Here is a 27573-nt window from a genome sequence, read left to right as displayed (position 1 = left end):
TTGTTGGAGTATAAGAATGTTACTGATTGCGTACATTGATTTTGTATCCTGAAACTTGACTGAATTCATGTATCAGTTCCAGGAGCCACTCCGGCTCCCCTTCTGTACCTGGGTTTTCCTTTGAGCCCCATTCCCTCCTGCAAGTGTCTCATTCATTCAGTTGCATGCTCAGTCTCCAACCACCACTTAAATCATGTCAGGTACACCTGATGAAGAAGAGAAAAACCATCCTCTGTGAGTCTAGAAAACACTCTGGATTCCTGATAAGTGTGTCCTGTGTCCCCCTGGTGGCTGGAGGAGGTGCATGATTGCTAGATCACAGCCATTAGCACCTTTGGGCTGCTGCTATTCCCAGCTTGGGTGGGCCTGAGTCTGGTGGCCAGGAGCCTACAGCAGGAGTGAGGCAGGTGGGCCCAGGTGTGCACAGAGGCCCCTCCTCCTGTTACCTGGCTGTCCTGCCCAGGACTGTCCTGCCAGCATTCTGCCTTCCTCCTGTTCACCCAGTCACTGACCCAGGTTACCCAGCCTCAAGCCACTGGAGGCTACCAGGGCTTTCCCAGTGGCCTCCTCCCAGGACTAACCCGGGATCCTGTCCCCAGCCCTGTGCATGGGTGGCTCTTCTCACACAGAGATCCTGGGATCCGCCAAACTCTACCCCTCCCAAGTCTGAGAACTGCCTAACTCCGTGTCTGTTGTCCTCCAGACCACCCTCTGTGTGGCCTCTCCTGGACAGAGCCTCTAGTGCATCAGGCCAGAATCTTCTAGGCTGCCGTGTTCCTGCTCAGTTACAGAGGTGGCTGCCATCCCATGTCCCTGTCCTGAAGCAGAGAAAGGCCCTGGGCTTGCCCCAGGCCTCCCATCTTTTCCCACAGCCTCAGGGCCCTGGGGATTGAAGGTCACCAGGTGCAGTTTCTCCCCACATGAAGACTGTGTGGAGTGGGAGGTCTGTGCCTATTTTTTTTCATTTAATGAGGAAAGAGCTGAGTGGCTGGGGGCAGAGTGGGACTCATGGTCTCTGCCCACTCCTCACCCCAGGCTATACCCTCCACAGCAGCCAGGGGCCACTGGGCCCCCCACCTCCCTCTTACTTCTGCCCATGGTTCCAGATGCCTCCATGGTTACTGAGACGAGGATGTGCTGGGGGTTCCTCAGTTGTGGGTGGATGAAGTGACCACAGTGATGAGCTGAATGGAGAAAGGGTGCAGCCAGCGACTCAAACCTGGGCTACCACTGATGGCTGTGTTGTAAAGTGAGCCCTATATGGAAGGAGAACCCTCCCTCAGCTCCTGTGCCCATGGAAATCCAACACTTCACAGATCTGAGTCTCATCTGGATCAGGCCATGTATTTAGAAAGTGATGAAGGGACCCTGGGCCTGAGCTGCTTCAGTCTCTAGAGGGGCCTGGGGGTTGCCTTCAGGGGATAAGGGGGCAGGAGGAGCTGCCTGAGGCTGAGGGTTAAGAGGAAAATACCAGGAGGCCCTGGCTTTGCAGGAGGAGGAGGAGATCTGCTGCATTTATGGAGGTATTCACTCCTTCACATCAATTTCTGAAAAGTAAGTTTTTCTTCAATTTCTATTTTCAACTAGTAAAAAAAAAATGAAACAATAGAATGAACAGAGTGGTCGCAAGCACATTACGGAGAACTTCTCTTCCTGCACTACTTGAGAGTGAGCTGTCACACTGACACCCCATCTTAGAGATGCCACCTCATGCCCCATACTTTACTATGGTTTCCTTGCAAACCAGGACACTCTCCAGATAACCCCTGTGCAAACTCCAAATTAGATTTCACTGCAGACATTGCGACCATCTCATGCTAAGACGCCACTCTGGGTTCAGCAATTGTTCTAAGAATGTCTTTTATCACCAGGGACCTGATGGATGCAGGCATTTCCTACCCCTTTATTTTCCTAAATATCTACACTATGGTGTTGTATTTGTCCCACTGATTGATCTGTATATTTTTGGAAATATGGAAAGTGATCTGGATTGATGTGGTTATTTTTATTGTGTGTAAATCACAAATGCTCACTAACATGTTGGAGAAGTTTAACATTTTCATCCAGCATTTGAATTGTTTCATTTTTGCTAGTTTGGATTTTGTAGTCTGATGTAGAGCGAAACAGGAATCTTTCATCAACATTGAAAAGCATTCTGTACTATACTTGAATATTTCATTGCTAACTTTTCGCTACGACAAAGGACAGCACAGTCAGCATCCTAGTATCTCCATGTTCTCTGGAACATGTTTGGAACCCAGAACTGACTCTGGGATTGCTGGTTAGTGGGATAAGCACAGCGTCCACTCTCCTGGATACTACCTGAGTAGACATCAAAAAAGTGATTCAGTCTGGCCTCTTACCCACAATGTAAGAAGTCTCTGATATTCCATTTCCTATCCACCAATTGGTAGAGACAGATTAAAAAAATTTGTTGGTAAGATGAGTATACAGTATACCATTGTTTTCTTGATTGTATCAGAGCTATGAAAGCTTTCACAGGTTTCTTTAGGATCTCTGAATTGCTCACAGCATTTCCTGAAGAATTAGGTGCATTTTATTCGTTTCTAGTAGTTCTTTATATATTCTGCTTCTGATCTTTTGTCTATGGGGGAATAGAATAACATTTACAAATAGAGATGTATCTGTTGTGGGGATTTCTTTCACTAGAAGTGAGCATGATCAGGGCTGAAGAATGATGAGAAAAGCCACTGCCAAGCCTGGAGTGGGCTAGGGACAAACCAGAAAGCATCACATTCTGGAAGCAGGGATAGAGGCAGGAATATCTGCTGGCCCAGGACATCAGGACAGTGGTGAAGACTGACAGCCAGACTGCTTATAAATTAAGAGTGATCTTTAAAATCTCTGTCTCCAAAAGATATCTAGCAGCATCCCTAGTTTTATTATTAAATATAACATGTCAGAAGAATGAAATCCCATTAATTCTCTATATAGGGCAACATAGGAAGACCCAGTCTCTACCCAAAAATCAAACAATTTGCCAGGCATGGTGGCATGCGCGTGTACTTGCAGCTATTCTAGAGGTTGAGTCTAGAGGATCACTTGAGCCCAGGAGTTGGAGATTACAGTGAGTTATGATTATGTCACTTCACTCCAATATGGTTGACAGAATGAGAAACTGTAAAAAAGCATAACAGTAAAAAGGATTAATACAATTCTTGGTCAGTGCATGGAAAAGATCCCTGAGATCTGAAGTCCAGCATGCTATTTTACTAGCAATACTGCTCGGAAGAATAAGGTCATGCTTCAGAGAAGTGTTTGTTTTCCACAATCAAAGAAGCAGAAATAACACTTTTTTTTTTTTTTTTGCTGGGATTTCTTGTTCAGTTAAAACGTGTGCAGGAATTCCTTTCATTACCACTGAGAGAAAGTGACAGAAGATGTTAAGAAAAATGGCTGCTAGGATCATCACCAAAGGAAATGAGTGGCATGACATGTTGAGTCTACAATGTCCTCGTCATCTGCTGGGGGCCTGTGGTATCGGGGGAATCCACCCTCAATATTTCAACATGTGTTCTTTCTATTTTCTCTAAGTGTCAGCAGGTCTGAGAAATAAAGAGAAAGAGTACAAAGAGACAAATTTACAACTGTGCTGCCGGGGGTGACATCACATGTTGGAAGGTCTGTGATGCCCACCTGAGCAGCAAAACCAGCAGGTTTTTATTAAGGACTTCAAAAGGGGAGTGGATGTACGAACAGGGAATAGGTCACAACGATCACATGCTTCAAAGGGGGATAAAGATCACAAGGCAAAGGGCAAAGCAAAGATCACAAGGCAAAAGGCAAAATTAGAATTACTGATAAGGGTCTATGTTCAGCTGTGCAAGTATTGTCTTGATAAACATCTTAAACAACAGAAAACAGAGTTCAAGAGCAGAGAATTGGTCTGACCTCAAATTCACCCAAATTCACCAGGGTGGGATTTTCCCCCCACCCTAATAAGCCTGAGGGTACTGCAGGAGACCAGGGCGTATTTCAGTCCTTATCTCAACCGTGTAAGACAGACACTCCTAGAGCAGCCATTTATAGACCTCCCCACAGGAATTCAATTCTTTTCCTAGGGGCCTAATATTATATTCTTTGCTACAAAAAGAATTTAAGAATATCTCTCCTACTTGCACGTCCATTTATAGGCTCTCTGCAAGAAGAAAAATATGGCTCTTTTTTCCCAACCCCACAGGCAGTCAGATCTTATGGTTGTCTTCCCTTGTTCCCTAAAATCGCTGTTGTTCTGTTCATTTTCAAGGGGCACAGATTTCATATTGTTCAAACACACATGTTTTACAATCAATTTGTTCAGTTAACACAATCATCACGGGGTCCTGAGGTGACGTACATCCTCAGCTTATGAAGATAACAGGATTAAGAGATTCAAGTAAGACAGGCGTAAGAAATTATAAGAGTATTATTAGGGAAGTAATAAATATCCATGAAATCTTCACAACTTATGTTCCTCTGCCACAGCTCCAGCCTGTCCCTCCATTTGTGGTCCCTGACTTCCTGCAACACTGTGGACTTGCTAAGGCTTGAACTCCTGCTTTCTAGAAAGGCACAGTGGTGAGTAGACAGGCGGCCTCTCTAAAGGGAGAGCAGGAACCAGACCAGACTAACGGGGGTTCTTGATATCATCTTTCACCTTGACAAAAGATGAAGTGTTGGTTTAAGTGGCTGACAAAAACCTAGGTCTGTTCTCCTGGGTGATCCCTCCCAGACCCTCCCCATTTCGGAGCCTCTCCTCCAAATATGGAATACGTTTCTCCCTCCAACCCTACCCCTGGCTGTGCAGCCTGTCCCAACCTCCTCCCTCCTTCACCACACCACAGAGCCAGCCTAGGTCCTGTTACAGCCCAGGGAGGCTCAGAACTGAGGCTGGTAATGAGGGGTCTGGACCCTCACTCAGGTACTGCTCCTCCCTGTCATAGAAGGGTCTAGACGACCTGGAGGAGCCCTGTCCAAACAGAAGTATCTGGATCCATGTTTCCTGGCCTTGGGTGGGCTTGCAGGCAAACTTCCTTCTTTCCCCTTCTCTCTCAGCCTCTCCTCACCCTGGGAGCTGCACCCATAGCTCTGAATGGAACTGTCCCTGCCCTGCCCCATTCATTCCTGGCTAAGCTCAGTGGTGACCATGGAATTTCAGCAGCACCTCAGCTTCCCTGTCTGAGTCCACTCTGCTCCAGGCAGGGCCATCAGCTGACTCAGGATCTGGAGTATGCAGGAGGCATAATGGGAGGGGCATCACCTCAGGGCCTGGCCACGAATCCCATGGGTCCAAGGGGCTTGGCCTTTTCCTAAAACATCCTGGACATGCTCTACTCTTCATCTTCCACCCTAACTGTTGGAACTCAAGGTGCTTTCTCTGGGAATGCAGCTTTAGGAACTGGGTGGGCCAAGGCCCTCACAGCCCCCTTGTCCTGGGATTCCTCCAGATGGCTCTCTTCTTAGCCTCCTCCAGGGACACCCTTTCCCTTGACATCCTAGGTGAAACAGCCATGCTGCTCCTCTCCTATTGCGCGGACTGCCCATGCCTGAGTTCCTGCTGCCTGCAGGCCACACACCACTACCCTTCCTGAATAGAAACCTGCTCTGAAACAGGCCTGAATTGGCTAAACCCTCTCGAGCTCAATAGGCCTTGAGCTTTGGTGTGAGCCTCTCCCTTTCCCTCTGCCCTCTGACAGTGAGAATCCATCAGAACTCAAGGTTGAGCTGCCCAGGTCATTGCCAACAGGTGACACCAGGTCTTATTGACCTGTCTCATGTCAGGATGAGAAGGTCCCGGCCATGGGGAGGGGTGGGGCTCTGGGAATTCTCTTTCCCTTCCTCCCACCTCACCCATCTGTCTCTTGTTCCCCTCACAGTTTTGCCCACAGTACCTGTCACTCTAAAGGACTCTCCTGAGATGCCAGGGAGGATGAAGCAAAGAATGATGAGGTAGCTCCAGAGACTGAGGTTGGTGGACATGGCTTTGGTTTGGGCTGTGCGTGGGGCCACAGTGAGTGGTTCTGAAATGGAAACACTGGAGTGACAACTCTTGTCCATGCCCCAAATCTGAGGAGACACCTCTTCAGCTCCTGCTGCCGCAGGTCATCCTGGAAGGCAGAGGATTTGTCTCCCCTGCTGTGGGGCAGCCACTGTGACAGGTCCTGGGGGTAGGAAAGGAGAGGGGGTGTCCCCATCCTCAGGGAGCTCACATAGCTGCTGAGGGAAGCAAGGTGACAGCACAGCCCACCCTCCTGCTCTGGCAGAAGAGGAGGTGATGTCCCAGGGCTGGGGAGGGGAGAGTCTCGGGGCTGGCATTCGAGGTGGTTTTGATGGATTTCCAGAAAGAGACCAAAGGAGAGGAAAGGAAAAGTAATTCTAGGTGGAGGGAAATCTAAAGAGAAAGGTCTAGAAACACAATGACGCCCACAGTTTTGAGGTTGGCGATAAATCCACAGTAAGTGGAGCAAAAGCAAGTGCAGTGAGGAAGAGGAGTCAGGAGGGAGAGAGAAGAGGAGGATGGCAGAGCCCAGGCATCCCCAGGAGGAGCCCCCCATGAGGGGTTCATGTTCTTACACTCACTGACACACTCACACTCACACACACATAGACTCACACCCACTCACACCCATACACCCACACCCACCATACTCAGACACTCACAGACAAGGGTGTAACTTGATGGCATCTCCAGCATGCTCCCAGTGCTCCCCTGACAGTTACCTATGGGTTCCAGCCTCTTCTTCCTGTGCATCAGGAAGTCCCTAAGCCAGCTCTTGCAGTCTCCCATTGAGAACACCTGAAAGAACATGGTTAGTCCACTGTCCTCCCACTTCTCTTTCATCCGCCTAGCTCCAGCCTGAACCACTGTCCATTTTCTGTTGTTTGAGTCAAAGAGGAGGAACTTCTGTCCGTCAAAGCCGAACTGCCAAGATCCATGGATGCGTCCATCAATTTCACACTCACAAGACATCCTGGCCTGCAGCGTGAGGGGTCCTGCCCCAATCAGAAAGAGATCAGCTCTGGTCTTTACATATTCTCTTCCCTATCCTACATCCTCCTATGCTGAGACCCTTCTCATCTGGTCCTGTTGTCTCCTCCAAGTCCTGCCCTTGCTGCTGGGCTTCATGGAGGTCCCATGTCTAATTTATTCTCCCCACACAAAGTGCAGCCCCTGAGCCCACACTCTGCTCCCTTCTGTCCTTGGTCTCCACCACTCACCGCTGGGTGTGAAATCCTCCAGCTCAGTGTCAGCCAGTTCCAGTCTGAGCCTCTGTCCCACTTCTCTCAGCATTTCCAATTGTTTTCCCCAGGCATCTGTGGCATCCAGCTGCTCTTCTAGGTGACCCATAGATAAGACCTTGTCACTGCCACAGTCATAGGAGAGGAAATTCTTCTGATCCACCTGGCCTTGGACCTCACACCACTGTTGTCCATGTCTGGGCAAACAAATGATGGTGAAGTTATACCAGAAAGAGTGAGTGTCTATGGAAAAAAACCCCAAAATACCGGAGAATTTTGAAGTGGGGGAAAGACCCCAAACACTGTGACAGCAAGAGGGTTTCCTGAAGGGCTGGGCTGGCAGAGATGGATTTCTCTTCCTCGATGGTGGTCTCTGCCTGTGGAGGAACCATGTGTCGCCAACATGTCCATCTCCCCACTCTGCCCAGACCTATACTCACATCTGTCAGCACAGCACCCTGCCAGGGAGGTGGCAGGCCTGCTACAGGTGAAAGGACCTAGATGGCAGGATCTTCAGCAGCAGCCCAGGTGGACTGCAAGAGGCGGGAGAGCACCCTGAGGATTTTGCAGCATGGTGTAGTGGGTACAATGTAGTCTAAATTGGGTAAGGATGAGTTTATTTATTATGGGAAAGAAGACATGGTAAGTTCCTGGAATATGCTTTTCAGCTGCTACTAGGTTGCCCTTGGAACCTTGGAAAAAGGAATGACCCAGAGTGCACGAAACAGAAAGCCCATCTCTTACATGGCAGGTTGTAGAGGAAAGAACAAAATGCTCAGAGAAGTGCAGACGCTAGAGTGGCTGCAGTATGAAAATTCAGAACAGTGGCCACCCTCTGGGCTCAAGGGATGCCTGGAGGACTCCTGTTTACCCAGCATATAAGAAGGCCCTGGGAAAAGGCAGCCGATTGTCAAGAAGCTCAGGGATGCCTGTTGCTGAAGGCCAAGGTTGGGGGTAGGAGATGCTCTTCCTGAAATAGGCTTCCAGTAGTAATGGGGATGGAAAATCCTCAAATAACAGATCTCAAGTGGAGGCCATCAACTGTCAAGAGGAAGGAGGGTGCAATGATGGAAATAATTAGAGAAGTCACAATGCCAGCTGGGGACTTCAGCCATAGAAAGCTATGCCCATGGCTCATAGAATGAAGTGGTCCAAGATCCAAAAGAGATGGAGACTCAACCTGGATACTGCTAGATTTAAATAACTACAACAAACAAAGACAAAACGCAAGGATGGATGACCTGGAGGCTGAAAGTTGTCACCCCAGGAAATAACCGAGCTCCTTTGCCCAGCTTTGAGAACTGAGCCACATCTCAGATCAAGTCCATTACTAGAAGGAGAGCCCAGAGCCCCTGGTGGGCCTCTTTGACCCCACAGCAAGTGCAATGACTGCTTAAGACTCCCCCACAGAACCAGATGGGCATTCACTCTGGTAACTGTACACCATGAAACAGCAAATACCCAGACACTCCTAGTGAACATAGTGTGTGATCCGACCCCCTCCCAGGGATCTGAAGCATTAACTTGCTTCCCTGTTACTCATGAGGTGCAATGGGGCAAAGTAATGGATGGACACCTGTGTCAGGTCCAGCTTAGAGGGATGTGCTGGGCTCATGGACCCACTTGATGGTAATTTCAGATTTCCTGGATTCGTACCGGGAATGGACAGTGTTTATAGCTAATGTAGTAACTATTAGAGGTTGTGCTGGTCATATGACCTCCCCTGTCACTACTCAACTCTGCTCTTGTAGCTCGTAATGCAGCCATACACACTCTGTGAACGAGGGGTGTGGCTGGACCTGCCACTACGGCTATTTGACCCTGGAGTCCCTAAGATCCCAGAGACATGTGTGGTTGGAAAAGGTGCTATGTGGATTTCATGGCAATTCCCAACCACAGAATCACAACAGGGTCCCCTAGTGCTCAGAAGCAAGGCTCATTTAAAGTGGCTCCAGGTGTGGTTCTGGGCCCTGGTGGAGATAGCCTCCAGCAATGGGAGGGCAGTCACCAGGTAGCCTCAGAGCTGCCCATTAGGAAGGTAGGCCCGGCAGTGAGAAGACGCAGGTGGGTCTCCTGGGATGGGCCGGAGCAGGGCCACAGGGAACCAAGAAGCTGCACAAGCAGTTGGTCCTGATCCCCAGGACACCCCATGCCTGCACCCCCTCACCCTCAGCTCACACCTGAGGCTTCAGGGAGGGTCCCTGAAGGTCCTGGGGGACGACTGATGCCACCCAGCAGCAAAGGAGAGGGGCAGTACACCCTGAATCATAGAACCTCCACTTACATCCATCACATCCACACCACCCAGAAGCCACAGGCAGGGTCGGACACACCTGTGACTCTTCAACTTACACCACTTGGAGATGACACCCTAGGGGATGGGGCAGCAATTGCCAGGACACAGCATGTACCCTCATCTGGGGTCAGCAACCTAGGATGGTGTCCACATCTAGTCTCCCTTTTATTAACAGGTTGCCATTTCCTGCTGCTGCTCCACAAAGGGACAGGACTTGACACAGAGAACCCATGGCCAGCAAGGACCAAAGTGCCTTCAGCCTTTCCTTTCTAGAAAGGGTTTGCTGACTCCTGTCTGCATAGTGACTATTCTGTATGACGTTGGCTCCCCAGTAGGAAGAACAGGCGGATCTGGGACCCACGGGAAGTAGTGGGCGCCTCTACTCACGGGCGCTCCCAGGGTCATCCTGGGGGAAATGGTCCTTCCCATCCCCCCTGCACTAAGTTCTGTGGAAAGCGTGGGGAGTGTTTGCTGGGGAGAAGGGTAGAGGGTGCTAGTTGGTTGGGGAGGTGCTAAGGGCCCCTTCATGGATGGGGAGGTGAGGGAGGCCTGTGGGGTGACAGGGCTGGGCTGAGATGGGTAGTGAATGGATGTGACCTGGGTAGTGTAAGTGAACGCTGAGGGGAGCGGTGGGAAGTGTCTGGTGAGCCCCCGGGTGCGGGTGACTGTCTGCAGCAAAGCTCAGAGGGAAGTTCCAGGGCAGGGAAGTTCCAAGGCAAGGAGCCCTGGGGGTGCTGGAGGGTTTGTGTGGTGGAGAGCGGGTGAGAACAGAGCAAGCCTGTGGCTGGTGGGGGTGTCAGTGATCGCGTCCCTGTGGAACCCCCTTCACCTCTGTCCTGACCACAGCTCGGGTTCCGGGAGCTCTGGTTTCTCCTTCCCGAGGGTGAGTGGGGCTGCGAGTCTGCACCAGGGATCCCCCGCCCCACCGTGGGCTCTGCAAGCCCTTTGGTCCCTCCACCCTCCTGCGGTTCCTTGTCTGCCTTCTTTGACCCCCCGCCCCCCTCCTGGCCTGTGGGGCAAGCAGTAGCCACAGAAAGAGGACCGGAGGAAAGGAGCCTGGCAGGGGAACTGAGGGGGCACGCAGTCCTGGGAGATCGCGCCAGTCCTTCCAGAAGCCTTCCCCTCCTCTGAAACCCGGTGTAGTCCACAGTCCTCCAGGTTTGGCCCCCGTCCCGCTTAGGCTCCATCCCTGAACTCACCGGCCCTCCCTGCCCCGAACCAGCCGGACAGCAGGAACAGAAGCGGGAGGCACAGAAGGAACGTGGGGCTGGCGGCCTCTGCCATGGGGGATCTGCAGCGCAAGGCACCGGAATCGCTGTCGCAGCGGAGATCCGCGGTTGAGTTGCAAAGAGAACCCCAAGCCGATTGGTTGTTGGGTGCCCCGCCCAGGCCGGTGACGTGCCCTCAGTCCGACCCCGCCCCGCCCCGCCGCTGCGCTCAGTCCAAGGCTGGGATCCACCTGAAACGTTTGCCGGCCCTCCTCTGGGGAACGCTTCACTCCGTCCTGTCCCCGGCTCCTGGCCTGACAGCGGCCAGGTCGGGCGAACCCTCCCCGTCCACCCCGCCCCCGCGACTTGGTGGCGGCGTGCGCGGGTTCCGCGCGGACCAGGACACAGTTCCTTCCTCTTTTAATTTTTCAACACAGCATTTATCATTACCCCAGTGTAAACACTGATGCAGAGGAAGGTGAAGAAACTTGCACGGGGATATTCAGTGGCGGCGGTGTTCTCCGTCACCGCCTGCGCCAGCGACACCTGCCCTCCCTCCGCCTGCAGGGCAGAATCCCCGCCCCTCTCCGTCCAGGGCGCCGCAGGTTCCCAGTCCGGAGCGGACCTTCTTTGCCTCACCTCTAAAAGCATGAGGAGGTCTTTGAGTATATTATATATCCCTTTATGACTTTGGGGAAAAAAAAGAAAGGAAAGCCCTAAAGGCCTACCGTGATCAATCTTTATGTGATCAATTGTGTTTCCATGGAGAGCAGAAGCCGAGGGTGGAGTCTACGTCTTGATGGGGCTCACTTTGCTGCACACCCATCTGTGGCCAACTACACCCAAATCCATGGCTGCACCCACACCTCTGCTCAGTCCCTGGATGGTCCCTGCAGCCATCCTCAAAGGGGCAACGTGAGTGCATCCTCGTCTCAGTCACCGTGGAACCATTTAGATCTGTGGGCAGAAGCCAGAGGTAAGTGGGGGGCCCAGTGGCCCCTGGCCACAAGGGAGGGCTTAGCCTGGGGTGAGGACTGGGCAGAACCCCTGAGTCCCACTCTGCCCCCAGCCACTCAGCCGGTTCCCCATTGAATGAGAAAAATAGACACAGACCTCCCACTCTACACAGTCTTCATGTGGGGAGAACCTGCACCTGTTGACCATCAGTTTCCAGGGTCCTGAGGCTGTGGGAAAGGGGAGGAGGCCCGGACAAAGCCCAGGGCCTGTCTCTGCTTCAGGACAGAAACATGGGATGGCAGCAGCCTCTGTGACTGAGCAGGGACACAGAAGCCTGGAAGGTTCTGGCCTGATGCACGAGAGCCTCTGTGCAGGAGGGGCCATGTGGAGGGTGGTATGGAGGACAACAGACACATGGGGGTGGGCAGTTCTCAGATTTGTGAAGGCATAGCTTGGTGGTCCGGGGATCTGTGTGTGAGAAGATCCAGCCCAGGATGGAGACAGAAGTGGTTCAAAAGTGACTGTAATGGCCATGATCTAGAGACCATGTATTCAGACATGGAAGTCAGCTGATATTGTGGCATTCCCGTGCAAAGTTCTTCAGCTTTCTGGGCATGGATGTCTGCATGTGGAAAATGACAAATTCTACAAGAAACTCTGTCCTTGCACATGCTAAGGACCCAGGGCAGGTCTCCTATTTCAGTTGTGAGCCCTGCGGCCCACCCTGAAGTCAGCAAAAGCCAGGTCCACCCTGAGGAGAGCTGGAGCTCTGATCCCAGGCCGAGGCCTCTTCATGGCCCTGAGGGTGCTGTGAGGGAGAGGAAATGAAAGCAAGGCCCATTCATCAGGACTCAGACGTGTTTTTCAGACCCACAGAGGATTTTTCTCTCCATCACCTGGTGAGCCTGACATGATTTAAGGGTGGTTGGAGGCTGAGTGAGCCAGTGAATGAATGAGACAGTTGGAGTGAATGGGGCTAGAGGAATAGCACAGGTTCAGAGGGGAGCTGGAGCGGAGGTTGTAACCCCCAGGGGCCTGAAGGTGGCAGCATCGAGGTTGAAGACCTCGTGGCTGGCACAAGTTGGTAATATTTTCTTCCCTGTTTTCCCTTTTTGGTTGTTGGGTGTTTTTTATTTATTTTTTGTGGGGATGCGGGGTACAGAGTCTCGCGCTGTCGCCCAGACTGGAGTGCACTGGGACGATCTCAGCTCACTGCAACCTCCATCTCCTGGGTTCAAGTGATTCTTCTGCCTCGGCCTCCTAAGTAGTTGGGATTACAGGCGCCTGCCACTGTGCCAGGCTAATTTTTGCGATTTTAGTACAGACCATGTCTCACCATGTTGGCCAGGGTGGGCTGGAACTCCTGGCCTTAGGTGATCCACCTGTCTCAGCCTCCAAAAGTGCTGGAATTATAGGCATGAGCCACCGCACCCGGCCACAACATGGAAATTTGAATGCCCATCTGGGTGTCCACAAAGATTTTCCAAGGAAAAGTAATTTTGGTTTTCAACCAATCTGGGGGTGCTTCATCAGGATAGAATCTTCTAGAAAACAGTGTAATGGTGGACAGCAAACTGCTGTCTTCAGCTAAGGTTTGATTGAGCCTAGAGTGCAACAGGGCCAGAAAAATCTTGCCTTTTTTTTTTTTTTTTTTTTTTTTAAGACAGACTCTTGCACTGTCGCCTGGGCTGGTGTGCAGTGGCGCGATCTCGGCTTGTTGTAACCTCTGTCTCCTGGGTTCAAACGATTCTCCTGCCTCGGCTTTCTGAGTAGCTGGGATTACAGGTGCCTGCCACCATGCCCAGCTAATTTTTTGTATTTTTAGTAGAGATGGGGTTTCACTGCATTGGCCAGGCTGGTCTCGAACTCCTGATCTCATGGTCAACCCACCTCAGCCTCCCAAAGTGCTGGGATTACAGATGTGAGCCGCCGTGCCTGGCCAAAAATCTTGCCTTTTAAGCAAAGAAGGAATGAGTCTGAAAGTGGGAATGGAGATGGGAAAAGGTAAGGGGGCCAGGAGGAAAGAGGAGAAAAGAAGGGGTGGGATCTGAGAGGGAGCAAGGATCTAAGCATTTAGGGCCCCATGGCCTCGAGTTGCAAGTGGGCGGGGCGGGGACAACGGAGCTGTGACAGCCTTGAGGGCCTGGGTGACTCATGCACGGGGCCCTCTGCTTCCTCCGGGTGTGTCACGCCCTGGGCTTCAGGTCCCCAGTGGCACAGTTGCTGGTGCAGAGTTGGGCATTTGCCTCCAGCCTCTGCTCCTGCTGCCAGGCTGGTCCGAGTCGAGTCGGGTAGTTGAGTTCTGGGGCTGGACCCTAAGCAGGGGTTGTGGGCAAACACAGGGGGTCTTGGACTACATGGGGGTCAGGAGGAGGGGAGGCTTCTGGAAGTTTCTGAAGGTCTCCCTGGAATTTAATGTGGCATTGCTAGCTGGAGCCAGCCTGGCATGGGGAGAGAGATGTGAAACTGATGAAAAGCGCACAGTCTGATTTAAAAGCAAACCCTGAGACCTTTCCAAGAACAATAAAGCATATTGTAGTCACTAAAATAAACGAATACACACACACACACACACAAAAGTAGCCTTTCTTGGCAGATACAGCACATTTTATTTTTAATCTTTACATTTATCATTGGCTTTTGAAAACAATGTATATTATTCAATATTTAAAAATCCAACCTGGGAGTTTCAGTGATTTATGTGATAAGTTTAGTAATTCACCTTCATTGTTATTACTGTTTAGGATTTAGCTCTGTCATTTTTTTTTTTTTTTTTTTAACGATATGGGGTCTCCCTTTGTTGTCCAGGCTGGAGTGCAGTGGCGTGGTCATAGCTCACTGTAGCCTCTAACTCCTGAGCTCAGGCCATCTTACTGCCTCAGCCTCCGAGTAGCCAGGACTACAAGCATGTGCCACCCACTGGGCTAATTTTCTATATTTGTTTGCAGAGATGGAGTCAGCCTATATTGCCCAGGCTGGTCTTGAACTCCTGAGCTCAAGCGATCCTCCCACCTTGGCCTCCCAAATTGCAGGGATTACAGGCGTGAGCCACTTTCCCTGGTCCATATGTATTTATTGTATTTTTTATTGCTGGTATTTGCCCTCCATACCTGTGTTCCATTTAGTATACTGAAGGTTTTTTTCTGTTGGTTTAAAAGTTATATATTCTAGTTTTCTTCTCAGGGTGGCTGCCCTTTACCTATGACTCATACCAATATGTATCACATTTATTGGTATTAATGGTTTTGTTTTATTCCTAATTTTAGAAGTATCAGCACATTTTCCTATCCCTTTTGTGTGCCACCTTCAGCCCCATTTTCTTAATATCTTTCATAGCTATAATTCTCGGTTATTCTTAGCAACACTTCCTTGTTTCTGTGATCCTAGGTTCACATTTCCCACCCCCACCAACCCTTTTTTTTTTTTTTTTGAGATGGAGTCTCACTCTGTTGCCTACCCTGGAGTGCAGTGGCACGATCTCGGCTCACTGCAACCTCCACCTCCTGGGTTCAAGTGATTCTCCTGCTTCAGCCTCCTGAGTACCTGGGATTACAGGCACCTGCCACCACACCCAGTTAATTTTTTGTATTTTTAGTAGAGACAGAATTTCGCCATGTTGGCCAGGCTGGTCTCTAACTTCTGACCTCAGGTAATCCACCCACCTCGACCTCCCAAAGTGCTGGGATTACAGGTGTGAGCTACCACGCCCGTCCCACATTTTCCCTTTTTGTTGACAACAGTAATCTGGAACAGATTCTTTGATCACTCGTCCTCCTTGGTGGTCTTGTCACATGTTCTGTATTTCTCTTGCTATTGGAGTTCCTTCCTCTAAACTATTTCCAACTTGGATCTTCAGGAGGTAAATATTCTTCAGGTTTTAATAAGCTCAGGAGCTTATTTCCTGAGCTATTTCATCCAGTGGTACTGTTCTAGGCTGTTAGTCATAGTCTTAAGAAGGCGGAGAATGGTTTCTACTTTAACCTACCTTTTCATAGATGCACTTGTAGATCAGACAAGCTTATTGTTTTTCTCTTATTCAGCTACTGCTAGTCTTCTCTTCTCCCACTAAGGAAGGAGACCACTACTACTCCTGCAGCCCTCCTACCCCCACCTTGCCTAGTTCACAAAAGAGGAGGAAAGAGAGAAAGCAAAAAGTTAGAAAGAAACAAAAGTAAGATAAATAGCTAGACAAACTTGGCACCACCACCTGGTCCTAGGAGTTAAAGAAAGTAATAATAATAACATTAATCCCTGACCTAAACTACTTGTGTTATCTGTAAATTCCAGACACTGTATGAAAAAAGCATTGTAAAACTTTTTGTTCTGTTAGCTGATGCATGTAGCCCCCAGTCACGTTTCCCACGCTTGCTCAATTTATCACGACCCTTTCACGTGGACCCCTTAAAGTTAAAAGCCTTTAAAAAGGCCAAGAATTTCTTTTTCCGGGAGCTCGGCTCTTAAGACGTGAGTCTGCCGATGCCCCCGGCCGAATAAAAAACCACTTCCTTCTTTAATCTGGTGTCTAAGTTTTGTCTGTGGCTCGTCCTGCTACACCAGCATCACACCAGCTCCTCCCCCATTGCTGTGGGGTCCCTGCTCTCCCTGTTCACCCTGTTCCCACCATTGGCTCCCCATTCTTACTGCCCTCCAAGCATCATCCCAGCCCCTCCAGGGTCACTGCCTGACCAGGTGGGGGTTGGGTGAAGAGGCAGAGATCAAGACAAGACACCTGATCCAGTTTGACTTTAGGTTCCTCTCTGAAACGCGACTGCATTCCACATCCTGTTCCTCCGGCATCCTCAGCTGGGAGGATGTGTAGGACTGTGTAGAATCTTGGCGGGTGATGACCAGTTCCTGCAACCATGGCTTTTCAGCTACATTGATTTTTCCTAAAACAGACAAGCAGACTGGCAATAAGTTATGGAAATACGGTTTTCGTTACTAAAAATAGAGATGTGTACACCTGTCAGTGCTGGTTTTTGAAATAAACATAAGCCCATAGGCACTCTGCTGCATGCAGATTCTATCTCAAAATAACACACTTTGAAGATCTTCCAAGATCTGCACATACAGATTGTTTTCCTTTTTATCTCTGCATGATATTGCATAGAAAGACTGCATCACAACAAATGTAACCAGTGTCTATGTATGAAGATCCAGATGGTCTCCAGTCCGTTACTTTTACAGAAACGAAATGCTGCAGAAACTGTGCTTGCATGAGTCTCAATTCAATTGTATAGAATAGATTTCCAGACACAGAATTGCTGTGCAAAGTAATGCACCTTTAAAGCGTCTCACGTCACAGAATGGCAATGCTGGCGACACTCTTGTCTGTGATTGTGAAGACCCAGCTTGGGCAGAGGATGGTGAAACATCCACTGTAGAGAGAGGGGTAACTAGTACAAGCTTCCTGGAGAACAGGGTGACAGGGCTCATCAAGTGTCAAAAATATCCAAGTCTGAATTAAGAATATGTATTAATATGCGTTTGAAATGGCATAAAGACTCCCTGGAAAGATGAGAAGAATCCAATAAAGTTTTGTCCTGGGCATGTGGCCAATGAGAGTGGATGCAGGCAGGGGTGGGGGAGTCTTTTGCACATGACTTTTCATGGTTTCCATCCTGCAACAGGTGACTATATGGAGGTAAAGAAGTAAGGAAAAATGGGGCCCGGAGTCCTGGGGACAGTCACTGGGTGGGCTTGCCAGATCTGTTGTGGGCCACGAGGTTCCAGGGACTCGGAACCCAGGTAAGCGCATGCGGGACTGCTGCAGTGACGAGGCACTGGTTATAGATATTTACCCAACGGTATTGTCACAGGGGAAATATTACAGATGATTGCTTTTTTCAACCACAGATGATTTTGGGGAAAGTTCGCACCTGGCGGTTTCAGTTTCCACCCAGTCACGTCCTCTGGGCTCTGCTCCCTCCTCCCAGGTCGCCCGCTACGCCAGAGCTCTGGACCCGGGTCCTGCCCGGTGGAGACCGCGGAGTGGGTGCCCCGCCGCCGGCCAATGCGCCAGGGCCTCCGGGTCCACAGCCTCCGGACAAAACGGCCTTACCTGGGAGGACTCGGCTGTCGCGGCAAGGGACAGGCGGTTCCCGTGATGGAAGGATCCTGGAAATGTGGGGTTTTGGTGTGGTGAGGAGCAGGAGGTTTCCCCCTCATCCTCGCGGGGACTTTGCCACCGGCTCCGAGTGGAGACGTCACCTTCCCGCTCGGATTAGTGGGGCTCCAACAGTGTAGCCCCCAAAAGTACTCCCCATCCCCCTTGCCTTGGGGCTGCTGCGAGAGGGCGCCCGAGACGGGCGGGGCTTCCCGTTGTTGCCTCCTCGACCCCACCGCTCGCGGTCCAGGACTCCTGGTTTCTCCTCTGGGCTGGGGGCCCCGAGCATGGACATCGTGAGGCGGAGAAAACTTGGGATGGGTGGACAGAAGGATTCGAGGGAGGGCGGGAGAAAGGGAGAGGAAGGAAGCAGGTAGGCTCAGAGAACGGGGAGAAACCCCTGCCACGAAAATGGGGAGAGGGTGACACACATACAGCACCCGCACTCCACCGACTCTCCATCTCCTGCTCTCTGCCCTGTAAGGAATACAGGCCCCACCCGCTCCACCCTCAATGTGTTTGGGGTCAGCTATTCCAGCGGGGTGAGGCGTCCCCTTGTGGGTGCAATTGGCATGTCCCTGAGGACTGCGGATACTGAGCACCTTTTCCTGGGGTCACTGCCATTTGCATTCTTCTTCTTCGTCTTTTTTTTTTTCTTTTCTTTCTTTTTTTTTTTTTTGAGACGGAGTCTCGCTCTTGTTGCCCTGGCTAGAGTGCAGTAGAGCGATCTCTGTTCACCGCAAACTCCATCTCCCGGGTTCAAGCGATTCTCCTGCCTGAGCCTGCAGAGTAGCTGGGACTACAGGCGTGTGCCACCATGCCTGGTTAATTTTTTGTCTTTCTAGTAAAGACGGAGTTTCTCTATGTTGGTCCGGCTGGCCTCAAACTCCCGACCCCAGGCGATCCGCCCGCCTCGGCCTCCCAAAGTGCTGGGATTACAGGCGTGAGCCACCGCGCCCGGCCTGCATTCTTCTTCTGATACCAGTGGGCAAAGGGAGGGCCCCAAACGCCAGTGGGACGGCGACCCCAGCCGCTGTCGGGCTCTAGACACCGCCCGGGAAAATGAATTTAAAGACCAGTGGGAAAACAGAGAAAGGACAGAGATTTATTGTAAAAGGAAAAGTACACACTCACGTAAAGGGACTGCAGGGGAACTCAAGAGAGAGGCAGGTGCAAGGAGACTGGGGTGAATAGACACTCTCTATTCTGTTCCACTGATCTAAGTGTCTATTTTTGTACCAGTACCACTCTGTTTTGATCACCATAACCTTATATTATAGTTTGAAGTCAGGCAATGTCATGCCTCTGGCTTTGTTCTTTTTGCTTGTGATTGTTTTGGCTATTTGGGCTCTTTTTTAAATTCCAAATAACCTTTAGATTAGATTTTTCTAATTTTGTGAAAAATGACATTGGTATTGATAGGGATAGTGTTGCATCTATAAATTGCTTTTGGAAGTATGGCCATTTTAGCTATATGGATTCTTCCAACTCATGAGCATGAAATATTTTTCCATATATTTGTGCTGTCTCTGATTTTATTCAGCCATGTTTTGTAGATTCTCTGTTTCCACACAAAATCTAGCAGAATCACTCATTTGTTACTCCATATCATGGAGGAAAAATGAAATAACATTAAGTCTTTACTGGGTGATACAACAAAATTCTAAACTCAGTAGTTTTTTGGGAAATAGAACCCTTCATTTAAATACAGTACAGAGCAATAAATTACTAGAGAAAACAATCATTAATATAATTTTTGCTTATTAAATAATTAAATAATTGTCTTTCAGGACACGGAAAGAAACCCTGGAGGTCTGAACTATAACATGATTGTTTCACTGACAATATCATTTGTAAGAAAGAGGTCATCACTCAAAGAAGTACTTGATTTTCCAAACAAAAGCAGAAGAAAGAAAATGCTGACATATCTTGTTTAGTTAGCCAGATGTTAAGTTCAGGAATTCCATCAGGTAGCACCAAGAGAAAATAGCATAAAATGATAGGAAAAACCGCTGGTAAAATTGCTGGCAAAAGGAATCAAGGCAGTGAAGGAGCTATTGGGTCCATGGTGTCATCATGATCTGCTGGAGGCCTCTGGACATACACAGTATGTGGTGAGCAGGTGGCCAGCCAGAAGGGTAAGATTGATCAAGACTGTGCCACAGGGGCTTTTTGGTATTATCTTTGACATTCAGAAAGGACACAAATGTTGATTAAAGAGGTGGAGGAGAACCTGGATCACTTTTCCAGGGCAAGCTTTCCCTAGTCACTCCACCTGTCAGAGCCCCCTGCACTAAAGGACTTGTTTTTCCTTTGAGCCCCAACCCTGGTGCCTGCAGGTTGGACCAACCTCCTTCCTCCTTTGTCACATCACAGAGGCAGCCCAGGCCCTGCACCTGACTAGGGGATGGAGTGGAGGGTCCTGCAGGACTGAAGCTGGCAGTGATAGGCCTGCTCCTGCACTCAAAGCCCTCTCTACCGTCTGACAAGAGGGCCTAAAACGTGGCAAGGGTTGGGGGGAGCCCATCTAAAGAGAGGGCTCTGTATTCCTGTGCCCTTGGCCTTGGGTGGGCCTGCAGGCAAACATCCTTCCTTCCCCTTCTTACTCAGCCTCTCCTCAAACTGGGAGAAGCACCCATAGCTATGAAGGTGACAGTCCCTGTTCCACCTTATCCATTCCTGGTCCAGCCCAGCGGTGCCCATGGAACTCCAGCAGCAGCTCAGCTCCCCCTTGTCTGAGTCCACTCTGCTCCAGGCATGGCCATCAGCCAGCTTAGGATCTGGGGTGTGCAAGAGGTGGATGGCAGGGGAGCTGCTTCACGGCCCAGACTTGAACCCCATGGCTCCATGGGACTGACTGAGAAGGTTTTTAATCAAGAGAAGCCTCTACTCTTTGCCTTCCACCTTAATTCCTGAACCCAAGCCACTTCCTGTGGGAAGGCAGTCCTGCACTTCCTCATTTTGAATTAGGTGTACCAAGGCCCTCCCAGCTCCCTCCTCCCGGGATAAGACCCATATCTCTCTCTCAACCTCAGAGATGGAATCTCACTTCCCTTTTCACACCTCATGTAAAGCTACACGATGCCCGTGACCCAATTAAGAGGACTGACTGCTCATATCTGAATTCCTGCTGCTGGCAAGCCATACACCCACCCATCCTCAATAGGAACCTGCTCTGAGTCAGAACTGAATTTGCTAAACCCTCTCAAGCTCAATAGACCCTGAGCCTTGGTATGGGCCCCTCCATTTCCCTCTGGCCTCTGAAGGTGAGAATCCATTATAACTTACGGCTGAGCTTCCCAGGTCATTGCCAACTAGCAACACAAGGTCTCATTCACCTGTCTCATGTCAGGATGAGAAGATCCTGGCCATGGGGAGGGGCGGCACTCTGGGAATTCTCCATCCTCGTCCTCCCTCCTCACCCACCTGCTCCTTGCTTCCCTCCCAATTCTGCCCCCATACCTGTCACTCTAAAGGACTCTCCTCAGCAGCCAGGGAGGATGAAGCAGGGGAAGATGAGGAGGAGGCTCCAGGGACTGAGGGTGGTGGCCATGGCTGTGGGTTGGGCTGTGCCTGGGACACATGAGGAGGCACATGATGAGGAGGCAGCAAAGAATGAGGGTGGTGGCCATGGCGCTGGGTTGGGTTGTGCCTGAGGACACAGTGGGTGGTGCTGAAATGGAAACACAAGAGTGACAACCCTTGTCCAGGCCCCAAATCTGAGGAGATGCCTCCTCAGCTCCTGCTGACCCAGGTCATCCTGGAAGGCAGAGGTTTGGTGCCCTCCTGCTATGGGGCAGCCCCTGGGACAGTTCCTGGGGTAGGAAGGGAGGGGGTGTCCCTGTCCTCAGGGAGCTCACACAGCTGCTGAGGGAAGCAAGCTGACAGCACAGCCCACCCTCCTGCTGTGGTGGAAGAGAAGGTGATGCCCCAGGGCTGGGGAGGGGAGGGTCTCGGGGCTGGCATTTGAGGTGGCTTTGATGGATGTCCAGAACCAGACCAGGGAGAAGAAAGGAAAAGTGATTCTCAAAAGAGGGAACACTAAGGAAAAAGGTCTTAAAACAGTGACACCCGTAGTTTTGAGGCTGGTGAGAAATCCACAGTGCGGACAGCAGAAGCAAGTGCAGTGAGGAAGAGGAGTCAGGAGGGAGAAGGGAGAGGAGGATGGGAGAGCACAGGCACGCCAGCACCCCGAGGAGGAGCCCCCCACAAGGGGGTCATTTTAACATAAATGTGTACACTGGGATGACTGAAGCTGAACTCAAGAGCTAGTTTCTCGAGATCACCGTTTCTGATCTCATTCCAGATCCCCGTTTCTTTCTGCTGTTACCTCCTGCACTTGGCTCCAGGGTTCTGCCCATGCCTGCCAAGAAGTCCCCAAGCCATCTTGTGCAGTCTCCCATTGAGATGTAACAGAAGGACATGGTCACATCCTTGTCATTCTGCCACTTTTCTTTCATCTTTCTGGCTCCAGGATGAACCGTTGTCCACATTCTGTTCTCTGAGTCAAAGAGGAGGAAGACCTGTCCATCGAAACTGAACTGCCAAGATCCACTGCTGTGTCCTTCAGCTTTCTGCTCACAAGACATCCTGGTCTGCAGGGTGAGAGGTTCTGCCCCCATCAAAAGAGAGAGATCAAGTCTGGTCTTGACACATTTTGAGGCCCCATCCTGTTCCCCTTACAATTTCCTGGCCTTACTCTCTGCCACATCCTGGCCTTGCCTCTACACCTCTTGCAGGGTAAGATGACCTTCCCATTTGTACTTTTACATAAAAACTATAAATGCCTCTAACCTACCACTGTATCTGCTCCCTCCTGTCCTGGGCCATCTGAAACTTACCCCTGGGTGTGTAATTCTCCAGCTGAATGTCAAGCAGTTGCTCTGTGAGCATGTCCACCACCTCTCTCAGTACTGGGTTCTGTGCTTTCCAGGCTTTTGTGACATTTAGTTTCTTCCCCAGGGTACTGACGGGTGTGACTGTCTTGTTGCCACAGTCATAGTGAAGAAAAGTCTTTTTATCCACCTGGCCTTGAACCGCACACCACCGTGGTCCAGGTCTGAACTTAGGAATGATGGTGATGTCATAGCAAAGAGAGTGAGGGTCTGTGGAGAAAGGCAGGTGAGGGTTGGGTGGGGAGAAAAAGAGCCCTATGTAGCCCTCCTCCACATTGTGACAACAAGAGGATGCCTCTGGAGGGCTGGGCTGGCCCAGAAAGGAGTGCCCCCTCCAGAACTGTGGTGTCCATAAATTTAAGGTGAGTGCTCCCCCCTTGCATGAGGAGGAGGAGGAGGAGGTCTCTGCCTGTTGAGAAAACCACATGTCCCCAGACATGTCCCACTGCCCCTCTGTCCACATCAGTCAACACATGACCTTGCTAGAGAGGTGCCAGGCCTGCTAGAGGAGGAAGGGTCTGGATGGCAAAGGATCTTCAGCAGCAGCCCAAGTGGGCTGCGGGAGGTGGGAGAGGGTGTGGGGACTGCCCCTGAGGATGCTGGTGCATGGTGGGATGGACTGAGGATGGAAAATCTAACTAACTAGGGTTAATTAGATAAAGAAGAGTTAATTTTCATTGTCACAGAATTTAACATGTTGGCAAAGCCCCTGGTGAAGTGCTCATCTGCTATGAGGATGCCTTCCTGAAATGAGGATGCCTTGGACAAAGAGATGGTCCACACAGCAATAAATAGAAAATTTGAAAATCTAAAGCAGATAGTAGAGGGAGCTCACAGGCTCAGAGAAGAGCCCATGACAGAGGGGTCTGAGTGTGAAAATCCAGAACAATTTCCATCCACTGTGCTCATGGGAAGCCTGGAGGACTCCTGTTTACCTGGCGTATAAAGAAGGCCCCATGAGAAGGCACCAGAATGGGATGAAGCTCAGGGATGCCTACTGCAGAAGGCCAGGGTTGGGGGTAGGAGATGCTGTTCCTGAAATGGGCTCCCATTAGTAATGGGATGAAAAATCCTTAAATAACAGATTTCAGGTGGAGGCTGTCAACTGTCAGGAACAAGCAGGGTTCAGTGATGGAAATGATTACAGAAGTCACAATGCCAGCTGGTGACCTCAGCCATACAAAGCTTTGCCCATGGCTCATAGAACAAAGGAGCTCAAGATCCCAAAGAGATGGAAACCCAACCCGGATACTGTTGGATTTAAGTAATTACAACAAACACAGATAAAACAAATGATGGATGACCAGGAGGCTGAAAGTAGCCAGTCCATCAAGAACAAGGCTGCTTTGCCCAATTTACATAATTAAGTCACCTCTCATACCCTGAACCCATGACTACAAGAAGACACCAGTTTCCAGTGAGGAAGGACCCTTTAACCCCACAGTAAGAGCAAATATTCTTTGTGGCTTTCTCCAAAGATATTTATGTCCACTAGAGTTTGCTGTGACGGGCAATTTTGTAAATATATAAAGGTGTGCAGGGAATACTTTCTCCTTTGTGACTACTCAACTCTGCTGGTGTAGCTCAAAAGCAGCCATAAACAATCCATGGATGATGAGGGATTAAGGGATTAATGCCTTAAGTGCCCAATGACCCAAGACCCCCGAATATCCTAGAGGTACATGTGGTTACAATGTCTAATTGGAAAATCGCAATATAGATTCCGTGTGAATGTCCAGAGGCAAGGCAACGCCATTCACATCAAGGAAATCTCAACATTAAAAAATGACTCCTGTAGAGTACTGTGCCTTGGCAGAGATGGGGCCTTTAGCCATGGAAGGGCGGTGACCATGCAGCCTCAGAGCTGCCCATTATGGGTAGGGTTCTCACCCTCTAAGTCATTAGGAAGGTAGGCACGGCAGTGAGAAGACGCAGGTGGTTCTCCTGGGATGGGCAGGAGCAGAGCCACAGGGAACCAAGAAGCTGCACAAGCAGTTGGCCCCAATCCCCAGGACACCACATGGCTGCACCCTCTCACCCTCAGCTTCAGGGAAGGCTTCAGGGAAAGTCCCTGATGGCCCCCATGGAACATAGGAGCATCAAAGGAGGGGAGAGTAGGCCCCAAACCATGAGACTCCCACTCCCATCACATCCATACCACCTAGAAACCACAGGCAAGGTTGGACCACTTTCTACTCTCCAACTGATACCTGAGACACCACTTGGAGATGACACCATAGGGGATGGAGCATTATTCACTGGGACACTGTAATCCCCTCATTTGGGGTCAGCAACCTAGGACAGGGTCTGAATCTGGTCCCCCTCATTTGCAGGTTGCCATTGCCTGCTGTTGCTCTACAAAGTTACAGGACTTGACGCAGAGACGGAGAATCCAAGGCCTGCAAAGATCACAGGGCATCCTTCCTCCCTTTCTAGAAAGGGTTTGCTGACCCCTGTCTACACAGTGACTATTCTCTATGATGCTGACTCCCCAGTAGGAAGAACAGGCGGGTCTGGGCCCCAAGGACAGAGGTGGGCGCCTCTACTCACCAGAGTTCCCAGGGTCTCCTGGAGGGAATGGTGATTCCCATCCCCCCCTGCACAGGTTCTGTGTGGAGCTTGGGGTGTGTTTGCTGGGGTGTGTCCTCAGGCAAGAGGCAGAAGTTGCCGCATGGTGTAGGAGGTGGTGGGGGTCCCTTCATGGATGGGGAGATCTCTGGGGTGACCAGCTGGGCTGAGGTGGGGAGTAAGAGCATGTGACCTGGGTGGTGTCAGTGGATGGTGACGGGAGGGGTGAGGGGTGTCTGCTGAACTCCTGGGTTCAGGTGAGTGTCTGCAGGAAAGTGCATGGAAAAATTCCAGGGCAGGCAGCCCTGGGGGTGCTGGAGGGTTTGTGTGGTGGAGAGCGGGTGAGAGCAGAGCAAGCCTGTGGCTGGTGGGGCTATCCGTGATTGTGTCCCTGGGAACCCCCCTTCATCCCCGTCCTGACCCCAACTCAGGTTCCAGGGGCTCTGGCTTCTCCTTCCCGAGGGTGATTGGGACTGCTGGGCTGCACTAGGGATCCCCAACCCATTTCGCCCTCTTGCAGCCCCCTGGCCCCTCTACCCTCCTGAGATTCCTTTCCAGCCTCCTCTCTGCCCAGCTCCTCCCCTGGTGGGAGAAGCAGGCTGGGAGAGTGGATCTGTCGGGAAGGAGCTGCAGAGAGGAACTGAGCGGGGGTGCAGTTCGGGGAGATGTGCCGATTCTTCCAGAAGCCTCCCCTCTTCTGAAGCCCGCAGTCTACAGCCCCCCAGATTTGGCCCCCACCCTGTTTAGGCTCCATTCCTGAACTCACCTGCCCGCACCAGGGGGACAGCAGGAGCAGAGGTGGAGGCATAGAAGGAACGCCGGGCTGGCGCCTGCTACAACTGGGGACCTGGAAAGCAAGCCCTGGATCACTTGGCGGCTGGCATGGAGTGAATGTCAGGTGGATCACAGAGAGATACAGTCATGGAGGTCAGATGTGGAGGTCAGGTCCGGAATAATGTGGGAGGCTGGAATGAAGTCTGGACCAGGAACAATGGTAACTGTGGAAGACTCAACAAAGAGTGAGTATAGCTGAAGGAGCTGGGGAACAGAAAGTATATGTGTCGGTGTGAGGAAGAAAATAGATTTTGGAAGTTATGAGAACTGTAGAGGGTGAGTGGAGCATAGTTTGTGATTTTGAGGGCCTCTAAAACTACAGGGCAGTGGCAGACACCACACTGAGACATGATGGCCGCCTAAAACAGTAATGTCAAGTTGTTTGGACAGAAAGGCTGCAGGGCGCGGTCCCGGTCCATGTGTAAGTATTCTGCCTGCACAGCCCAGCACTTCAGCTGTGTGTAATGAAAAGGGTTGACATGAGTCAGGGAGAGCTAGTATGGGATCAGTCTCTAGAAGTTTCTTCAAGGAAGGAAAAGAGGAGTGGGGAAAGGATTTAGGATCTGTGGGGTCAGCTGGGTTTCCCTTTGTGAGTATGTATAATGGTTTTGTTAGGATGGCAAAACCAGGTATCCAAAGGCGAAAGTATCCAACCATGCCCAGGAAGGAAAGGAGTTGTTTTGTAAAAGGGGTTGGGGATTGAGAAATCAGCAGGATATGATCAGCAGGGAGAGCACGGGTTTTCACGAAGAATTATGCCAAGGTAGGTAATGGATGGGGAAGAAATTTGAGCTTTGGAGGGGGATACCAGATATCCTTTGGAGAATAAATGTTGAAGGAGCAGAAGGGTATCTTGTTAAGAAGACTCAAAGGAAGGACTACAGAGTAGAAGGTCATCAAGGTATTGAATAAGGTGGGAAGCAGAGAGGTGGAAAGAAAGTAAATCATGAGAAAGAGCTTGGCTGAAGTAACGAGAGCTATCCCAGAAGCCTTGCGGCAATACAGCCCAGGTAAGCTGCTGGGACTGATGGGTGTCAGGGTCAGTCCAGGTAAAAGCAAACAGAGGCTGGGATGAGGGATGCAGGGGAATAGTGAAAAAAGTGTCTTTAAAATCAAGAACGGGCCGGGCGTGGTGGCTCACACCTTTAATCCTAGCACTTTGGGAGGCCAAGGTGGATGGATCATGAGGTCAGGAGTTCAACACCAGCCTGGCCAAGATGCTGAAACCCCGTGTCTACTAAAAATAAAAAAAATTAGCCAGGCATGGTGGCAGGCACCTGTAATCCCAGCTACTCGGGAGACTGAGGCAGAGAATTGCTTGAACCTGGGAGTCACAGGTTGCAGTGAACCAAGATTGCACCACTGCACTCCAGCCTAGGTGACAGAGCAAGGCTCCGTCTCAAAAAAAAAAAAAAAAAAAAAAAAAAAAAAAAAAAAAAAAAAAAAAAAAAAAAAAAAAGGAGTGGGGGG

The 27573-nt window shown here is 50.5% G+C and overlaps 2 protein-coding genes across 2 annotated transcripts in view; both read right to left on the bottom strand.

Annotated features, from left to right (window-relative positions):
- LOC112623571 (UL16-binding protein 3-like) overlaps nt 1-10819 on the bottom strand; it is a 170391-nt gene extending 159572 nt beyond the window's left edge. Inside the window, exons 1-4 of the mRNA XM_025384119.1 lie at nt 10735-10819; nt 7219-7482; nt 6721-6993; nt 5892-6020 (exon numbers count right to left, since the gene is read on the bottom strand). Coding sequence (XP_025239904.1) covers nt 5892-6020; nt 6721-6993; nt 7219-7482; nt 10735-10819 — 751 coding nt within the window. The remainder of the gene's footprint in view (nt 1-5891; nt 6021-6720; nt 6994-7218; nt 7483-10734) is intronic.
- LOC112622640 (UL16-binding protein 6-like) overlaps nt 1-27573 on the bottom strand; it is a 48468-nt gene that overhangs the window by 16684 nt on the left and 4211 nt on the right. Inside the window, exons 3-6 of the mRNA XM_025382355.1 lie at nt 22648-22911; nt 22137-22418; nt 21401-21479; nt 21269-21333 (exon numbers count right to left, since the gene is read on the bottom strand). Coding sequence (XP_025238140.1) covers nt 21291-21333; nt 21401-21479; nt 22137-22418; nt 22648-22911 — 668 coding nt within the window. The 3' untranslated portion in view covers nt 21269-21290. The remainder of the gene's footprint in view (nt 1-21268; nt 21334-21400; nt 21480-22136; nt 22419-22647; nt 22912-27573) is intronic.

This window comes from Theropithecus gelada, chromosome 4, assembly GCF_003255815.1.
Source record: "Theropithecus gelada isolate Dixy chromosome 4, Tgel_1.0, whole genome shotgun sequence".
Classification (NCBI taxonomy): Eukaryota; Metazoa; Chordata; class Mammalia; order Primates; family Cercopithecidae; genus Theropithecus; species Theropithecus gelada.
Note: the sequence above shows the minus strand (reverse complement) of the source record. Positions and strands in the feature narration are given on the sequence as shown.